The sequence below is a fragment of the Linepithema humile genome, chromosome 2, assembly GCF_040581485.1.
Source record: "Linepithema humile isolate Giens D197 chromosome 2, Lhum_UNIL_v1.0, whole genome shotgun sequence".
NCBI classification, from domain to species: domain Eukaryota; kingdom Metazoa; phylum Arthropoda; class Insecta; order Hymenoptera; family Formicidae; genus Linepithema; species Linepithema humile.
Window position 1 is genome coordinate 21,865,306 of NC_090129.1, and position 17,607 is coordinate 21,882,912.

The following is a 17,607-nucleotide window of genomic DNA, read 5'->3' on the forward strand; positions in this document are numbered from 1 at the left end:
TATACTTTTACTCGTGAATTTTTGCGTATAGAAATTTTTCTTCTAGCTTAGCTTCCAACTTGTGCCTTTTCAATTAGTGAATGACAACTTAATTAGTGAATGATGGGATCACATCCTGTTGCGTGTAAGACGGTATACCGTGATGTATATATTACATATCTACACGCGTGTTTACGTCTTTACTTTTCTGTAAGTACTTTCCGTTGATACTTTATACTCTCGGCGCCACTGCTGACTGTCCTACGTTTGTTTCGTTTTGACGACGGAAGGAAGTAGGCGAGATCGACTCTACTTCGATCACGGACGACTAAATGACGTCGCGCAACACTTTCGTCGGGCGACTCTCATGTAACGGCGATCTATACAGCGAAACTCCATTTCGTTTTCCTCTCACGGACCACACGCACACTTTTCCGGTTGCGTCGTTAAAACGTTCGGGACGGGCTCTCGATGTCACGAAAGCTCTTGTTCCCGGATATTTATCACCGACGACGACGGTGCGCGTGTACTTTCACTCACGTATCAATTAATCGAAATCGTAGCTTCGCAATTACTTAGCCAATAGGAGTTTTATTATCGTCGCATCAGTGTTGGTGAAATAGATTATTATTCTTCAAATAACTTCTCCATTTTAATCTCGATTTTTGCTTCGATTTAGCATCTATCATTGAATTATATCGCTGTATTTAGACAGACAGATCATCTTTCGAAACTCAGAGTTCGATCATTTAATTGTGATAAGCAGGGATTTAAAAGAATCTTGTCGTAGAAAAAAAAACAACAGCCTCGAGATAAATGCGTGCTTAGTCGAAGTCGATATTTCTCACTATAATATTTATTGCTCATACTCACGCGGATAATGTTGTTTTACGACGTGTCGAATCCTTCGATGCATGTTGTGTGCGTTTCTTGCGCCCACCAGACGCCACTGCGGCCGCTACGTTGCCTCGTAAAATCGCAATATCTATGGGCGCCTTCGAGGTCTCACGGGCTTATACGTCCGCGTTTACATTTACGAAGGATCGTTCGACGAAGAGTGCCGCGTGATTTGAATTTTGGATACGTCGGGCAACCGGTATATCGCGTTAACCTGTAAGGGCGCGCTACATGTTACATGATACACCACGGATCTCGACATGTAAACGCCGCCAGCGATGCATATTTCAGAGGCTCGACAGAATAAGCCTCTCTCGAACGGCTCCTTTGGTCCTGCGGCAACGGTAGCCCACGTTGAAATATTACACAGCCCCCCGAAGTCCTTCAATGGGCACTGTACTCGGCAGTATCGACGAAACTCGGACGCATTCTACGTCAAATAAGCGCATCCGCAGACACTTCCGTTTTAACAAAATGGCCGCGCGAACGGACGCCATTGGATCCGATAAAAGTGACAAGTCGCTAACTGCGAAGAGAGAAAATCGAAGACTTCATAATTCGAAATGGTCTATCTCAATTGGGAATCGAACGATCGACGGAATACCGATAATGCTGAGCTCAATTATTCAAGGTTAACACTCGAATAACTATCAGCAATCGCACCTCCATCGCGGGGTGACCTTACACTAAAGCGTCGAATGAATTGCATAAAATGACACCCGCGCACCCTCGTGAATATTCATGGCGCACCGGCAGATCCAATCTCCAGTTCTCGATGGTATATCTCGGCCAGAGTCTGCATCTCCTTTCGTCGAACTTTTTGACGTGTCAGAAATAATGGGATTTCTCCCCGCGGGACGCCTCGCGCAATTTTTCTAAGATCGCGCGGCGTCGGCCAACTAATCGCCGTAAGGACCAAAATCTTTCGACAGTTATCTCTCGTCGATTTCTCGCTCCTACAAACGCTTCCTCGCCTCGCAGTAGCGATTTTTTGCTTGTTTTTTTCTCACTTCGTTTTCGATCAGACTTTCCAAACACGCCGAACCGTATAATTCTCGCCTTGTATCGGAAGCAATTCGACGAGGGGCTCGATGAAATCGGGCGGGACATCAAAGCAGGATATTAGAGAACCGTTTCACTCGTGTATCGATTCCGATTGCGAGCAAACTCGTTTCACAATGTATACTCGTCGGCACGTGACTCGCCGTCCAAGTCGTCAAATCTCTTCTCACTATATGCTCTCGATACTTCCTCACTTATTACTAATATTACTTCCTTTCGCGGAAGCCCTCTGCTATTTTTCGCTCCTGGATTAGCCGGAAATACACCTTTGTAATTATGATGGATTCATCGCGAAAATTCGTGCCGAGTTTCTCAGCCGTTTTCCCATCTGTCATATTTAAGAGAACTTCCGAAAGCTGTGGCAATTACTGGGCGATATCTCTGTGCAGGGATGCCATATTTCCCCATTAACTCTTTCTCAAAGATTTAACAAACCACCTACAATTCCTTTCCCCATCTTATACAAGATACAAATATAGAAATGCGAGTGAGTCGAATCGACGGGCAGTGCGAATCGTTTTTAAATATTTTATAATATTTTTAAAAATTGATCCGATTTGTTTGTCCTTATCTTATTTTTTATTAAAGTGAATTGTAAAAAATTAAAAATATTAAAAACGATCCGTTTCATCCGCCAATCCGATTCACTCGTATTTACCTAAAACATGACGTTGAATTCATATTTTTAACTTTTAATTATTAGATATAACATGTCGTTACATGAAATAATGATATATATTTTTGCTATATTATTTTCTATATTTTTTTACATGAGCGACAATCTCGCTTTGGTAGGTCATCTCGAATGAACGGTTTGAGAAACGACTTTTTCGTTCGTCGCACGCGAGAATTGAATTTCCCTGTGGTACTTTGGGAAAACGACAACACAGAATCGATGTCGACGCCGATTCATTGCCGTCTATACTGTCGTCCTCGTGTCCGAGGCTACTCTCGACAGACATTACGGCGTTATGGCGTTAGGGACGAACTGGACATCGCGCGTTCTTTACGTCGCGCATTATTTTCGGTAGCTCGCAAAATAACGTGAAAATATTTCCTCTCGCCGCTCAGCGCGGCCTTCGTACAGCTCGAAATGCTCAAATCAATGTCACTTCACGAATATATATCGACAGATCGAGACTTTATTGTCTGTTAAGTTTTGCTTTATTATGACGTCAATGAATTTCGATTAAATTACGCTATAAATTAAATTACAAAGTAAGGAGAAATTTACAGTTTCCGAGTCTTCCCCTGAGATGTTTGAGATATAGATTATACAGAATGTTCTAAAACCTTTAACCTTAATTAATTCTTTGACTAACTTGGAGTTTTCCTTTAAGTAAAATGTCGAAGCATTATTATTACCTGAGATGTGAGCAATTGAAAGTAGAACACTTTTTGTACAAATAGAATTCGAGGAATAACTTTCCGCGGATGCTTTTAAATTAATAAAATCTGATTGTTTATTTTTCAATTCTCGGAAAGATCTGTTTTTGTAATATTTTTATTTATAATTTATAAACATAACATTGAATATCAAATCAATATAATGACGACCTTCTATTTTTTTTTTTTTTTTTAATGCAAAAACCAATTGTGACATCGATTCGTTCATATTCGTCAAAACAGCTGTCATTGAATTAAAAATTAAAATTCTGCACGTTGTGGTACCAACTGTACTCGAATACTCGTCAATATCCCGCATGCACATGCGACGTCGACATAATAAAAAAACGCGAGCGGATGATCGAACGAGATGGCAACCACAGCGAGGGTTGTTGTCACGTTAAAAATTGACGGCTTTATTATTCAGCGCCACGTAATTTTTCGGATAGAGAGGAAAAGCAAGTAATTCAGTCGGAACATCCTGTCGATGGAAGAGACAGGATACGAATGTGCGCTCATACCGTCAAATGCCTCGTAAAAGTAAAAACGCAGGTGCGCACGCGAATACGAATAACGCTCGTTACGTATTTTTACGTATTTTTTTCGCGATCTATAAAATGAAAGAAAAAAAAGAACACGAAGCAAATAATTTCGAATTAGAATTTACGTTTACACATTGTAATTTGATTTTGAACAAATTGTCAATCGTTATTCTGCTGAGTTAGTGATCGTGCTAAACGCCATAGCGCAAGTGTTCGGCGATGTGGCGAGCTTTCCATGCCTGCAATTTGCGCTTGACGCTGTCGACTATGGCAAGTTGCAGTAAATCCTGGCATTGCAGCGCGGTTATATGGCGAGGTACCTCATTATAACGTGTCATACTTCATAAGATAGTTCCCGGATATTATAATAATGAAAGGCGGTCACGTCTAAGCATTGTGCGAACGTTGCTTAAACTTTAACCGCTTTTTAAGTATTAATATACTTTCTAAGTATTAACAAAATTTTTTTCTTTTAATTTTCTAGCAACTTTAATATTAATTAAAACCAATATACTCGACTGAATATTCAACAGTCGCGCGCGAGTTTACTTAATCAAATTATTAAATACCTCTATTACAGAAGCCAACTATCGTTTTCCAAGCTGAAATGAAATAAAATCAGAATTTCAAACTGTGGTTTGACGAGCACTTGTTACGCTGGTACTGTAAAAATTAAACGAGCTAGGAATTACACGTCGATCTCAATCCCGCGCTGACTAAAGTCCCGTTTTTCCGCGTTTAATAACAGCCCATAAAGGTTCACCGACTGAAAACAAGAAAAGAATTCCGACCCCGTAGCGCCGGTGATTTTATCTAGGTGAATCCGATAGTACACTTGCCGACTTATTAAGGATTCCGGCGACGTACTATTGCGCTCTTTCGCAAAGTTCGTCTGCGCTGTGCCGTGGATAGATGAGAAGTCTTGAGCGAAAAAGAAGACGCGGACAACTTTTGCGCGCCACGCAACCGCTGTGGTTAATCCCTGCGGGATTACCTACACGTGCGCGCCGACGCAATTTCCGGCGACGGTGTGATTAGGGTAACCGAATAACTTCTTCGACGCCAAATGGCATTTCTAACTTTTGATATGCGCGCTTACCGTGGCGGGGCCGATTTTGAGCGCGTGGCATACTGACGTTTTAGGAAATTGCTCCGTCAGCGTAAAATTTCTCGTCGGTAGTGAAAGCCAAATGGCCGTTCATAAGCAAATTTTCGTCCAAGGATCTAATCTTCTCTACGTAATTTCTCTAAACTGTTATGCTCGCGACAAATCAGCGGAACGCGTGTAAATTTAAGTACAATAACATTTTAATCGCTGTCTATAGAGAACGTGCTTTTAATTCGTCGGAAAACGCAAGAGGTGAAAATTGGTTTCCTGAAAAACTGGAATTTTGTTTTCTCACTAAGCGAGAGTTTCCAAAGTGCTCTTTCTCACAAGTTTTTTTTCCTACGAACTATTTTAACCTCGCCTAGCTCATTCCCCCTCATTTTGCACTTTCGAATCCCATGGGGAATGTATATAGATTTTCTCAAACTTTCCTCGCAATTCGGGGTGTTCTGCGGTACTTAACATCCCAAGGGTCTAATTCATATGAACAGTGTGTCTCGGGAGTCGTTAGACGCAAACGAGCAAGCGTGTCTTGAAAATTATCATGATTACGGTGGCCCTTGCTTGCGCGCTTTGTGATAATATCATGCGTAAAAGCGTAAGCATATTATGCGATTTAATTTTAACTCCGTGAAAGTAATTCGCTGGAATTTTGAGTGAAGATGAAACATGAGAATATACTTATAGATCTCGCTAGTGTTATTAACTCTTTTAATATTTATGTTGCTCGCGATATATGCAGTAAACTCCGTTTTCGATCTTAAAAAGCACTCTGCGAAATGTCCTCGAGCATAATACAAAATCGATGTGGAAGTTTGCACGACGCGGTAGACAGACAATATTATTCCATTCGAGTGATCGATGAAGCATTAACGTCCGTGACCCGGTTGCAAAATTTTTACGGAAAATCTGCGCAATTTCGGCTGCAGTTGTCAAGCGTCGCTTTATGAAACCGGTGAAGTAAATCCTGGTGTCGCAAAGACGGGACTTGCGGCAAGGGAAGCCGGGTAACGCGCAGTCTACCGACGAGTTTTCCGACGGAACAGTCGAACTCTCTTGCGGTATCTTTTCGTTGCACTCTCCTCATTTCCTCACCTCTGTACCATTGTTTCTGCCTCGTCTTCGAATTTCCTTTTGTCTTCAACGAGTCTTTCGCCATTGTTGCCTTACGTCGTTCGTTTTCTTTGATGTTCCGTTGAGCGCGCTTCAAAACTCGAGTAAAACACTGCCGCCACTTAAGACGCAAGAACTTATTTCTTTTCTCATCCGAAAGTTGCCGCGCTTCGGCAAAATGGACGAGAATGTGAAATGGAATTTCGGGATCGTTTCCTTCGTCCGGGGGAAATTTCACCATTTCGCTGCTACTATTCTGTCGATAAATCCGACGGTCATTATGTTGTAACGTAAAGCCGATTGAGTCGACGTTAAAATACTTTCAAATATATTGTTGCTCGATAATAGATTCCCGAATAGATTTTCAAAATATCTATCGTGTATTAAAGTCCCGTAATATTCTTTAATAATTTATAACATGCATATTGACATGATTTTCGCTCGTGCGACACTTGGAACGGCTACATTGAAAAAAGATTTTCACCGTACCGATTCCATTTATCAAAAAGTGCCACTCCTCGTCGCTTCGGACCACATTTTCCTACCTCTGGATATCTATCTCCTTTACTTTGTAATTAATCATTGGCGAAGCCCGAGGCATCTTCCGTGGACCCGTTCTAACATCCGACAGAACTTTCCTGTGCAAGGATCACACGCGGATTAGGGACTTCGGAACTTTCGGTGAGCCGGGTCACATTTATCTCGGGAACGTCGATACATCTTGGAATCATTAAGAATTTCAGAGTGAGTATCAGTGATGACTTGTCGTGCGCGCTATTTTCCGCGACGTTCATATTAACTCGGCTAAAATAGAAGGCGAAATGTGAAAATATAGGTGTTAGTATAATTCAATCTAAAATCCAATTTGGTTCACGTAGCGCTAATATTCAAACGTTTGCATTGTTAATTTAAGATTTATTCTTGTTTTTTTTTTTTCCATCAAACTATTTATTAGAAGTACAAAAAGGCGTGATTATGAGGCCGCTTTCGAGTGCCCCGAAATCCGTGTTCTCCCGACAACAATATCCCGTCAAACTATGCTTGATTATGCTTAAAAATGCGCGCAAAATTTACATAATATCATGCCGCTGTAAATTTCGAAAGGGAGTACGCTGCGGCCGTGCGCGAATTTCATTAACCGGATAAATATGAGAGAAATGCGTGGCCAGCTCGCCCTCGTTCAGGGCAATGTTTGATTGAACATTATCATGACAAAGGACACTGTGTGGGTGCTTTCGTAGCCGCTCTGTCTCGCCCTCTCACCAACCAGTATGACGTCTTTTGCCCATAGACAGAGTTTGTTTGCATGCAATAACATGACAGAATCAAGTGCGAGAGGGAGAAAAAATAAGATTGTTACATTTATAGCATACCTTGTAGCATATCTAATATTTAAATCCTAAGAATTGAATGATATAATATAATCAACAGAAAATATAAACGTATATATAAATACATTAGCGCGAAAGTTAGATAAAATAACAAAATTAAAAATGAGTCCATGAAAGATATAAATATACGACTACCACGATTCTCAAATGATTCGTAAGATATAACAGCAATCTACTTATGAAAACGTGACGTCAAATAACGATGGCAAGAACGAACGCCAAAGAGTGCTTGGCATCCCCCAAGACATCACTCTATTCGAGAACAGGTGTACGTTTCGTGTGTACCGTTTCACAAGAGATAGAATTCCATTAGAATCGGTTGCGTGAATCCCAACAGCAGCAATTATAACACGCTTGTGACGTATACTTGTGCCGATTAAAAAATCAAATCGAATAACATTATAATTATTGTAGAATTTTTTTATCGTTGCGTTTTTTGTGATCTAATGTGAGTTGGAGACAAAACATGAAAAGAATCGTAGTTTGGCAAATATTGTGTCACTTTAAAAAATGAATAAAAAAGTGATAAAGTATATAAATACTTAAAAAGTGAAAAACTGATTAGTAAAATGTCACACTATAATATTGATTTCGGTGCACTCAAAGAATATAGGTTGATTTCTCTTCGGTATTTCTTGTATTTGCGCAAAAAACAATGAAATATTACATTTATTAATTCGACAATGAAAAATACATCGCGTTGAAAAAAAATTGTCGCGCGATGCCAACAAAGTGCTCGAATTCACTGTAAATCGTCGTGTCAGAAATTTATCACTGTTTTTCCTATTTGAAATATCGACTAGAAGAATCTTGGCACACAGCCTTGTTTTCCTAGCGTCTGCACGAATAAGCATTTCTACATATAACCAAACATCACACATCATCTCGTATAAATATACGACGAACGTAACTCACAGTAGGTTTATTTAATAAAGATTTCTTTGGCACAATTGAAGAAGCAAGTCAACGGTTCACGGAGTTATAAAACAAACTCTTGCAGCAGTAAATAAAATAAAATTCGATATATTAGTAGCTAAAAATTTTTAAAATAATCGAGAGATATTCTACAACGTAAATCTACAATGAGAGAAAGAGCGCTTATAACATAAAAATTTAACATGTTTTTTTGAACATATTGCTTTAAGAATAACAAATCACATGATGATTGACACATGATATAAAGCAACATTATTAAATATTGAAAATGTACATACCGAAAATTCACAGAAAAGTTTTTTTACTTTGATATATGAATTATACAATATTTTTTCAATCTCCCGTATTTTCTATCAGTCAAACTTCCATATCTCTGGAAAAATAATAATCCCTCACATGCGATGCAACGCATCAAAGCAGCTCGTGCGATCAACGTTTCTCGGCTACGATTTTGAAAAAGTATTGATCACACGTGCTTCGATAATCCAGCAAACGCTTCGGTCCAATAGCAAGGAACTAATTGGTCAACCTTCCTCAAGCTCCGCACCTTCCCTTACTGACCGACAACGTCCGATGTTATTGGCGGTTTGCCACCCACCACGGACGCACCTTGTCGCGGTTTACGCCCGTCGATCTCGTCGAGATACGGTACTCCCATTCAACCCGTGTGATCTCCCTTTAAACGAATTAAAGGGCGAAAATAATGCAGTAAAAAAGTCAATTTTACACAGCTGTCTTTACATGCAAGTATGTTTCAATTTACGCGATCTTGTTAGAGTGAGAGCATTTCGGTACATTTCCGTTTATTTTTATAAAATACTTTTGAAAAAGCTCGTTGTCATCTTGTCATTTCAAAAATTACTTTTTCGCAAATCAAGCAAAATCGATATCCATAATGACATACGTGATTAAATTCGACATAAATTATTCAGCCGGCAATTGCTCGAGGCTCAGGTGTACACGCGCGTTCCTCACTAATTAACTTCGTCGATCGCCGCGTATAAAATCAACATTTATTTTCCAAGTACGGTCGCTCTTTATATTTTTTGGCCCACAAACAACAATAATTCATCGGCTAACAATGAACTTACTGTCCGCTTCACGTTAGAGTTTTAGGTACATTAACTACGTATGTATCAAGCTTAACGACTCATTGTCAAGTCGCTTTGCGCTTCCAAGAGCGTAATGTCCCGAACTTGGCGAGTTAATTCGCGGCTTCGCGGTTTGTTAGCCTTGTTCACGGAAAATTACACAATTTCCCACATACTTATTATTACGAGAACGAGTGGAAGGTGCGGCGCAAATGTGAATAAAGTCTTTATTTATCTTTCTATATATACCGAGCGACACTCTTATAACAAATAGAATAAAATATTATTACACTAATAATACACAATAATTAATATACTTAATATATAAAAGTATACAATTTTTTTCTCTATATCTGAATGTCAAATTGATGAAACATTAAAAGCCTTTATTGCATATTGCAATTCAAATGATTGTTTATTATAAACTACATTTCTATCTCCATGACATTCCCTGCACAGAGTGAAAACCCTTCAATTAACATTCGTTTATGACACTAGATTCTCAATCGAGTTACTTGGTACTCAATGAATCCATGTGACAATTCGAAACTCGTGCGATCCAATCAACTGCGGTCAAACCATTCGGCTTCATCCAGCGATAGTTGTCAATCGCATGCAGAATTTCACGATTTCGAGGAGCAGCAGTAAGATAATCGAATTTCACTGGTCACTTTGATGGCTGTTGCACAGTAATGGAGTTGCCGACGACTTATCCAGGTTCGCCGAAGTCGCCTAATGCCCTCTCAACACGGGGCATCCACGTAGCGTCTGTTACATGTTCCGAACTTTGCGGGCTAATCCCATTCTTGGGAACCCTGCCCGGGGCGAGTAGAATCTGCGCGGACGAGATTTCGACAGTCGATTATTCGCGGTTCTACTCTCAATCATGCGAGCCCAAATCGCAAACATGTCTGCTCGCGGATTCGCGCGATCGCGTGATTCGCGCAGTCATCGCACGGATTCCATCGGACCGTTCCCGACGATTTTCTCGTCATCATTAATATCACGTAGCTGGCGTGTTTCCTTCATCCATAAACCATTCGCCTCTATGCTGATACAGCAAATTCCTCATTCTCCTCCCAAGTTGTTTGTAAATCTTTTAGCCCTTAGGATTTTAGGACGTGTGTATGAATTTTTTATGCGACATTATGCCGTCAGAATAACGAAAGGATTGTATCGGATTTATGAGAGAAAGCATCGGTTGTGTAGGTAAATAAGAAATTTTCGCATCGTATTAAAAGAGCCGCAAGGTGCTCGAATATCGTCGATCTTTTTAAATTGAATCATGCAAATCATGCACCTTTCCACGATCGAAAACACGAAAGACACTATTTCACGAAGTTGGTCCATTGGTCATGTCTCAATTTGAGTTAAACTTGCAAATACGCGAATACGAGCCAGAATTTGCCGCAAACTCAAGGAATTCTCGGCAAAGGAAACTCGGAACGGTCTTCGGACACGATGAGATTTATGTTACACAGTGAAATCGAAAAAACACTTGTGCGACTTTACCCCGATCTCACCGGTTCTTGGGCGTCAGCCCGAAACTGTAAACCCAATCTAGGTGCCCTTAGATCCGAGGTTAGACGTTAAGCCCGCGCGTTATTACGCAGCGTTGATATGTAATGTTTTTCGACCTGTCCATGCAGGAGTGACCATTCTGCTGTCGCTGACAGTTTTCCTGAACCTCGTGGCAGAAAGCATGCCGACGACTTCGGACGCTGTCCCTTTAATAGGTACCTATGATTGTCAATCAACGGTAATTCGCATCTGGCAAGCGTGTTTTTACAGTGTCTGTACATACATCCGTATGTGTATATATTCGTGAAAGGCGGGGCGCGCCGCGATCATCTTTATTTATTTAACATCGCGCGTATTGACGATGCACATTGAAATATCATAATTATACAGAAATATCAAATGGAACGAATGTGCAGATTGCTGAATCAGCCTTCTATTCAAATAAATTTTGTTATCAAAATGACGTTTAGTTCGAAAAACATACGAATAATACATAATTTCTAAATAAAATTAAGAGTTTGTCACAGCTTCCGGCATATTTTTATTACCGATCGATTGTTGATGAAGGTGATAAAACGGCGCGCCCTGTGAGTGTACCTTCGCCTGTCCTTTGCGCAATTCCTAGAAAACCTCGACGGAAATAAGCAGACAGTAAGGTGGAAAATATTGAAGACGACAAATTACGAAGGTAGTCTAGGATGACAAGTGAAGTTCGTTCCTATCGTTCGAATAATGAGTGCGAATTTGCGAATTGAGCACGCCAAAAAGGGCAAGTCAATTGATTCTCGAAGGATTCTGACGGATTCGTGACCTATCGCTCTAAAGGGCTGTGCTCGAGCTCTCAAACAAGATGGGAAAATAAAAGGTCGCCGCGGGAATCAGGATTATACGTTTTCCGAGAGTCGATTGCTTCCCCTTCCCTCTCTCCCCCTTCACCGTTTCCCTATCCGGGACTTATTAACCCGTATCCTGCCCTTAATTCCTTCTCCACAGTTGGTCCACAGTTACGCTTAATTTCGCGGAATCGCATTATCTCTGCAAGAGGAGTAGTTCCTTTTAAAGACGCTCCGGAAGCCGACTGGAGTTGTCAATTCTTACGTTATTCCGCGAAATTATTTGTCTGGCAAGATTGTTAAAGTTTCCACGATTACCAGAGTTGCAGTGTTCTGTTTTATTTTCCGTGCGCGACGGGACGCTGTTCCTCGCCGGGCGCCGGATGAAGAAAGCGGTTTCCTGTCATGGCGATTCCCGGAGTGTATGTCGCGCGCGTGTACATTGCACCGGTGCAGCGCGCCGGGATATGTCGCGATGGATCGTGCGGATCAACGCTAAGAACTCCCAAATCCCACCGGTTTGTCGCATTTTAGCGGCGGACCGCTACGAGAGCCGGCTTCTCGTCGGCGTCATGAAATGGAGAACGCGGCGGGGTTCCGTCTAGATTCTTCGCGCGCGTTAAACTCGTCAAATGAATTTTCCGCTTATACCCGTCGAGATTGCCGTCCAACTTTTAATAGGGAGAAAACAATACCTTGCAGAGAGATCCGGCGTCGCGCCGGAAGAAAGATTGCGCCTTATTTCGCTATAGAATGTTTCTCGCGTTTTTCTTCTGGAATAAAGGAATGAAAGAGCATCACGGGCGGGGTATTTGAAACCCTGCAATTACTGTTTTTAATGGATCGTTCGATTTAAAAAGAAAGATCCTATAAAGAAAGAGACAGCAATACTTATCATAAGATGCGAGTTATCTTTTTGCGTGGGAAAATCTTTCTCGAAGCATAAACAACTCGAATACTCATCGCAATATTTAGATTGTTGTTTGGAATAGATCGTTGGAGAGCACTGTAAAATCGAAATGACGTGAGACGCGAATATATTTGCAAAATGCCACCGAAAACGACGATTTGTTCGCGTTTCGATTACGCTCGTACGTGCACAGCCGGTGCGCTCGTTCGCGAACGTGAGACAGGATCCCCCAGGACTTTTATGTACAATCTTATTTTTACACTTGCATCGATGGTGATCGTTACGTCGGGATAGCAAGCAGTAAAGATGTGAATGTCACAGCTAAAACCCGACAAACGAGCCGCGCTGTGTTCCGTCGCGATGTCAGCGAGAGAGCCTAATAAAATCGATTGCGAATTAGGTTTACGATCACAACAGCGCCGTCGCAAAATTAATTTCTACAGTTACGAGTGGGATTGACCGGTATTTTAGAGCGGACTCCAACGATTTCGCTGACGTTCTATTTGAAATACAGTCCCGGAGACATTCACATCTTTGATTCTTGCCGTGCCGAATTAGTTCGTTTAGTTTCTGCGACGTTCTCCCGAATGATTTGTTTCCATGTATACTGAATTTGTTTTCCGATTTCTGTTCTAGGCTTCCTCGTAGAATCTCATACGCATACTGTTGTATCGTGTGTTTTCCGTCTGAGTGTTTCACACATGCAAATCTGTTTAGCATTCCCCTTCCCCCCTGCCAAATGCAAAACAGTGCGCTAACCGCCTACAAAAAGCAATCGCAAACTCGATATGTATTGTGTTTTCTTCCATCTAACAAAAGATGTTCCCGACAAGAGCTTGACGTTAGTTAGATTTCAGCGCTGTGAACTTACTTCAATCTTTGCGAGTTCAAAAGTCAGACAAGTATCTTATAGCAATTACGTAAGTCTCTGCGATGAAGCAATCGGATATCAACGAAACGTATAATCCTGATGTTTCTCTGGCGCAAGTGTCAGTTTGCCTCGGTTAAAAGAGAATCGCAGAAATGAGAATCAACTCGCGATACGAATGATAGAAGCGAAGAAATCACGCCGGATTAACTCGTTTAGGAATTCATTTCTGCCGAGCGGCGCGCATCTCCAGTACACGATTCGCTACATGATGCAAAGTACACATGCTTAATTCAATTCAATACGAGAATTAATGCGCTTTTACATTTAATCGTATTATACTATAGACTACACATTGCGTCCTAGATTACCGCTAACAGGTGAGATTTTGAAAGAGGGGCAAATATAAATTGACTCTTGCAATATGCGATACTTCATCCAGAATTCGTAATTCGATCCTTAGAAATTCAATTTAAGAAGCCTCCAAATAATGAGCTGTAAATAATATATTTTTATTTCCTCAGCTTTATATAATTTTAATCTCGACTAGACGAACTTGGCTTAATTCTGATTAACAGCGTCTCATCTCTTTTTGTATCATAATAAGAAAGGAAATTTGATTAAGCGCACTTTGGACTAACTAAAGTTCGCGCAACAAACCGTAATAAACGTCGTTCCACGAGACAACGCGCGATGCGAGAAAAATCGATCGATTTCCAGAAGCTGGTCCCTTTTGTTGTCCAACGAGAGGAAGAAGAAGAGGAAAAAAAGAGGATCCACACATATACACAGACGAGTACGCACACATATATACATGTATATATATGGGGAAACGTTTCTACTACGTACTTTCTCTCCTCTGGGAGAAAGAAAGTTTAATTAAAGTCCGTGGCTGGGATAAATGCGCCGTGCGATGCATCTTAAAACAAACCCCCACGAGAGCGGCGCTGAACGCAAATTCGTTTAGGCGCTATTTCGTTCCCGCAAAGTACCTTTCTTTTCCGCCCTTTTTCGGGACCATTCGTCCATCCCGTCGCTGTTCCACTCCCTTCAACGACTGAAAGTGTCACGGAGAATTATGTATCACTACAAAAAATCTATTGTGGTCCATGGAAAGAGTAACAGGGGAAAGAGAGAGAGAGTGAGAGAGAAAGAGATGATAAAATGATCATCCACAATCCTTCAAAAGCCGAAATCGCTAAGACATTTCTATCAGTTCTTAATTAGCGAGATCTAGTGGCACGAGAAAATTAGCTTCTAGTGGGCGTTTCTACCGAACGTTTTCATCTTGTGCGATCTTATACGCGTTCGATCTTCCACTTCGCGATAAGTGATAAGATTTAGAACAATTTCTAACATGAAGATGTATGATGGATCGATAGTAATCTCGCTATTCCAGCAATTTTTATTCACACATTTTCTATATTCTTCGCTTGATAGCTTTAGTAATCCTCCTTTCTGTCGCAATCTATTCTTTAGGTAATCTATTCTTTTCACGCGTGAAAAAGCACGACTTCAGCGAGCGCTCCCCAACTTTGACGAACTGGCAACAGGTATCCTGGCGGTGTGTCCGGTAAAAAAAATCTGCACCGTCATCGCGATTAGACATCCACCGATTAATCGTCCCTCCTTTCGTTGTGTTCACGGGAACGAGAGCTTCCTGCCTTCCGGTGTGTCGGAAGGAAAGTTGCTCTCGTGAGTCGCGACTAGAGGCGGTTGAATAAAATCGCTAATTTAGCACGAAGCACTTAGCAGCGTAGTCTGCTAATTACATACTTGCTCTCATAAAGTCGCACTTCTCGGTTCAACGGCTCGAGGAATTATGCAATCGGGGTAGCACGCAAAGATACCAGATTGGTCATCAACGTTAATGAATGACCGCACTGACTTCCACCGTTAGCCAATCAAAACATCACTATTTTTACAATTTATTATCGAAGAAGTAACAATGGTGTGTAAAGCTTAAAATATTTTAAAATAATAAGATATTCAGATTTTTATACCGCCATGCATCAATGTACTTTAATTTACTTTAATTTCCGCGAATAAAGTTGTGGAAAAAATGTGTGCCATTTATAAAAAAAAATATCTCGTTTTGCGAATTTGAAATAAATATTTCTCTTATTATTAAAACATTTTTGATGTTAAAATTTTTTGTTTAATTTCGTTTTTATGTTTTCTGTCGATAAATTTTTTTAAATCTTAACTTATTCGTTTATTATCGAATTTCAGTATGTATTTAATACCAGATTTATGATTGCGCGACATTTTTTATTTGACAAATATGACGATATCTTTCGATGAAAATTTCGGCGTGAGGATATCTTTTTATGATGGAGGACTTTCGAGGTGGAAATAAATCAAGGCAATGTCTCGAACAATTTCAATCGTCCTCCATCGACTGGATGATTTTGTCATTTGGATCGTCTGTCTGCGCCATATGAGAGGCATTCTGTAACCGCTTCGAAATAGACAGATGAATAACTCCGTAGCTCTCTTTATGGTGGCTGTCTCGCGCGATTAATGCTCACCGGCCGCGAAATATGACGTCCAGTTAAAGCGCACGGTCAACGAGCGGTGCCTTCTAGTCGAGAATTTTTCGGCAGAATCGCGCATGCACGCTCGCTCGCGTTTACGTTCGACGCTGCGAATAAAACGGCGAATGAAGAGAGAAATTCGTAATGCACGGCGGAAATAAATCGACGCATAGTCAATAAATGCTCGTTGTAAAATGATATTTTCGCAAATCGGGATCGATCGGGCCGCCACGAGAGAGCTTCGCGCACGAGAATTCGATGCGAGATAAAACGTTTCTAATTATTACGAAACGCCTCGTGGATTTCTAATTATCGGAAACGCATCGAATAACACGAAATCAATGGATAAATGCGCTTTAATACCGATCAACGAGTATCGATTGTCGCGAATATGAACGCGGTTCACGAATTTCATTAAGCGTTTTAAATTCGCTGAAATTGCGACTCTCACAGCGCGAGTAAACCGCAAGGCGATTTTTCAGCGACGACGATGCAGGAAATTGCATGTTTCACGTAAGTGACGTCAAAATTATTGCGCCTCCAGTTTCCGCAATTCTTCAGGCAATTCCTCATTCCGAGAATTTCATCTTTTCTCGCATCTTACAGTCAAAGATATTTCTCCAGCAATAATAATAATTACCGCGGTAAATATGAAACAGTTTAAAGAAGCGTTTTTTGTTCGATCACTCCGGATTCTCTTTGTCGTATTTAAACGCGTATTCAATGATCATGCAAACGCGGTTTACAAAGCGTCCGACCGTATTTCCAACATATTGGTTCCGCCCGTTACGGCCATTTTCACATCCCACATTTGGCACCAAACCTGGCCGCTTGATTCCGAATGGCATTTATCCAATATGAAAATTGCAACTGGTTATTTAGTGTTTAACATTAAATACACGATTTTACATCTGTTTTCCTAATCTATTTAATTTATTGTCTGACATATCTGGAAAGGGAATTTTTTTTTTTTTTTATTGAAACCGTTTAACATTTTGGCTTATAAATATTTCGCGCTGAGTTTAATTAAGAAAATTCATTAAATCACTCTTAGTTAACTAACATTGATGAAATCCGCCCATAGTCGACAATTTCGTAATTTCAATTTTACTCGTGCTTGAGAAGATGCGCAGCTTCGGCTTAAATCGACGGAATAATCCATAACGGTGACAAGAAAATAGCGCGAGACGGAAAGCCGATACGCGGCCGACGAACCGGGGTCCGCTTTGTGCTATCGCGCGCCTCGGAGCGCCGGCGATCATCGCGCGCGCCATGTAAATTTATGCAGGAGCGCACGGGCTATCGCACAGAATAGTCGAGAGAGAAGACAGGCCCGTCAGCTACGTCGAAGGCGATTGTGCGAGCACAGCTACGGCGTTACGTGAACCCGCTGTATAGCACCTCCGATGTGCTGATATCGCGCTCGCGCGCCG

General features: G+C 41.0%; 2 protein-coding genes across 12 annotated transcripts in view; one reads left to right on the plus strand and one right to left on the minus strand.

Moving 5' to 3' along the window:
• The window catches only part of nAChRalpha6 (nicotinic acetylcholine receptor alpha6), a 226,308-nt gene that overhangs the window by 142,962 nt on the left and 65,739 nt on the right, over positions 1 to 17,607 (plus strand). For 5 of the 7 annotated variants that reach the window (XM_012364471.2, XM_067350767.1, XM_012364472.2 and 2 more), the window contains one exon: positions 11,155 to 11,241. The exons of the other annotated variants lie outside the window; for them this stretch is intronic. In XM_012364471.2, coding sequence (XP_012219894.1) covers positions 11,155 to 11,241 — 87 coding nt within the window. The remainder of the gene's footprint in view (positions 1 to 11,154; positions 11,242 to 17,607) is intronic. 7 annotated transcript variants of the gene reach the window in all.
• The window catches only part of LOC105670769 (cAMP-dependent protein kinase catalytic subunit 1), a 148,774-nt gene that overhangs the window by 6,568 nt on the left and 124,599 nt on the right, over positions 1 to 17,607 (minus strand). The window lies entirely within an intron of this gene.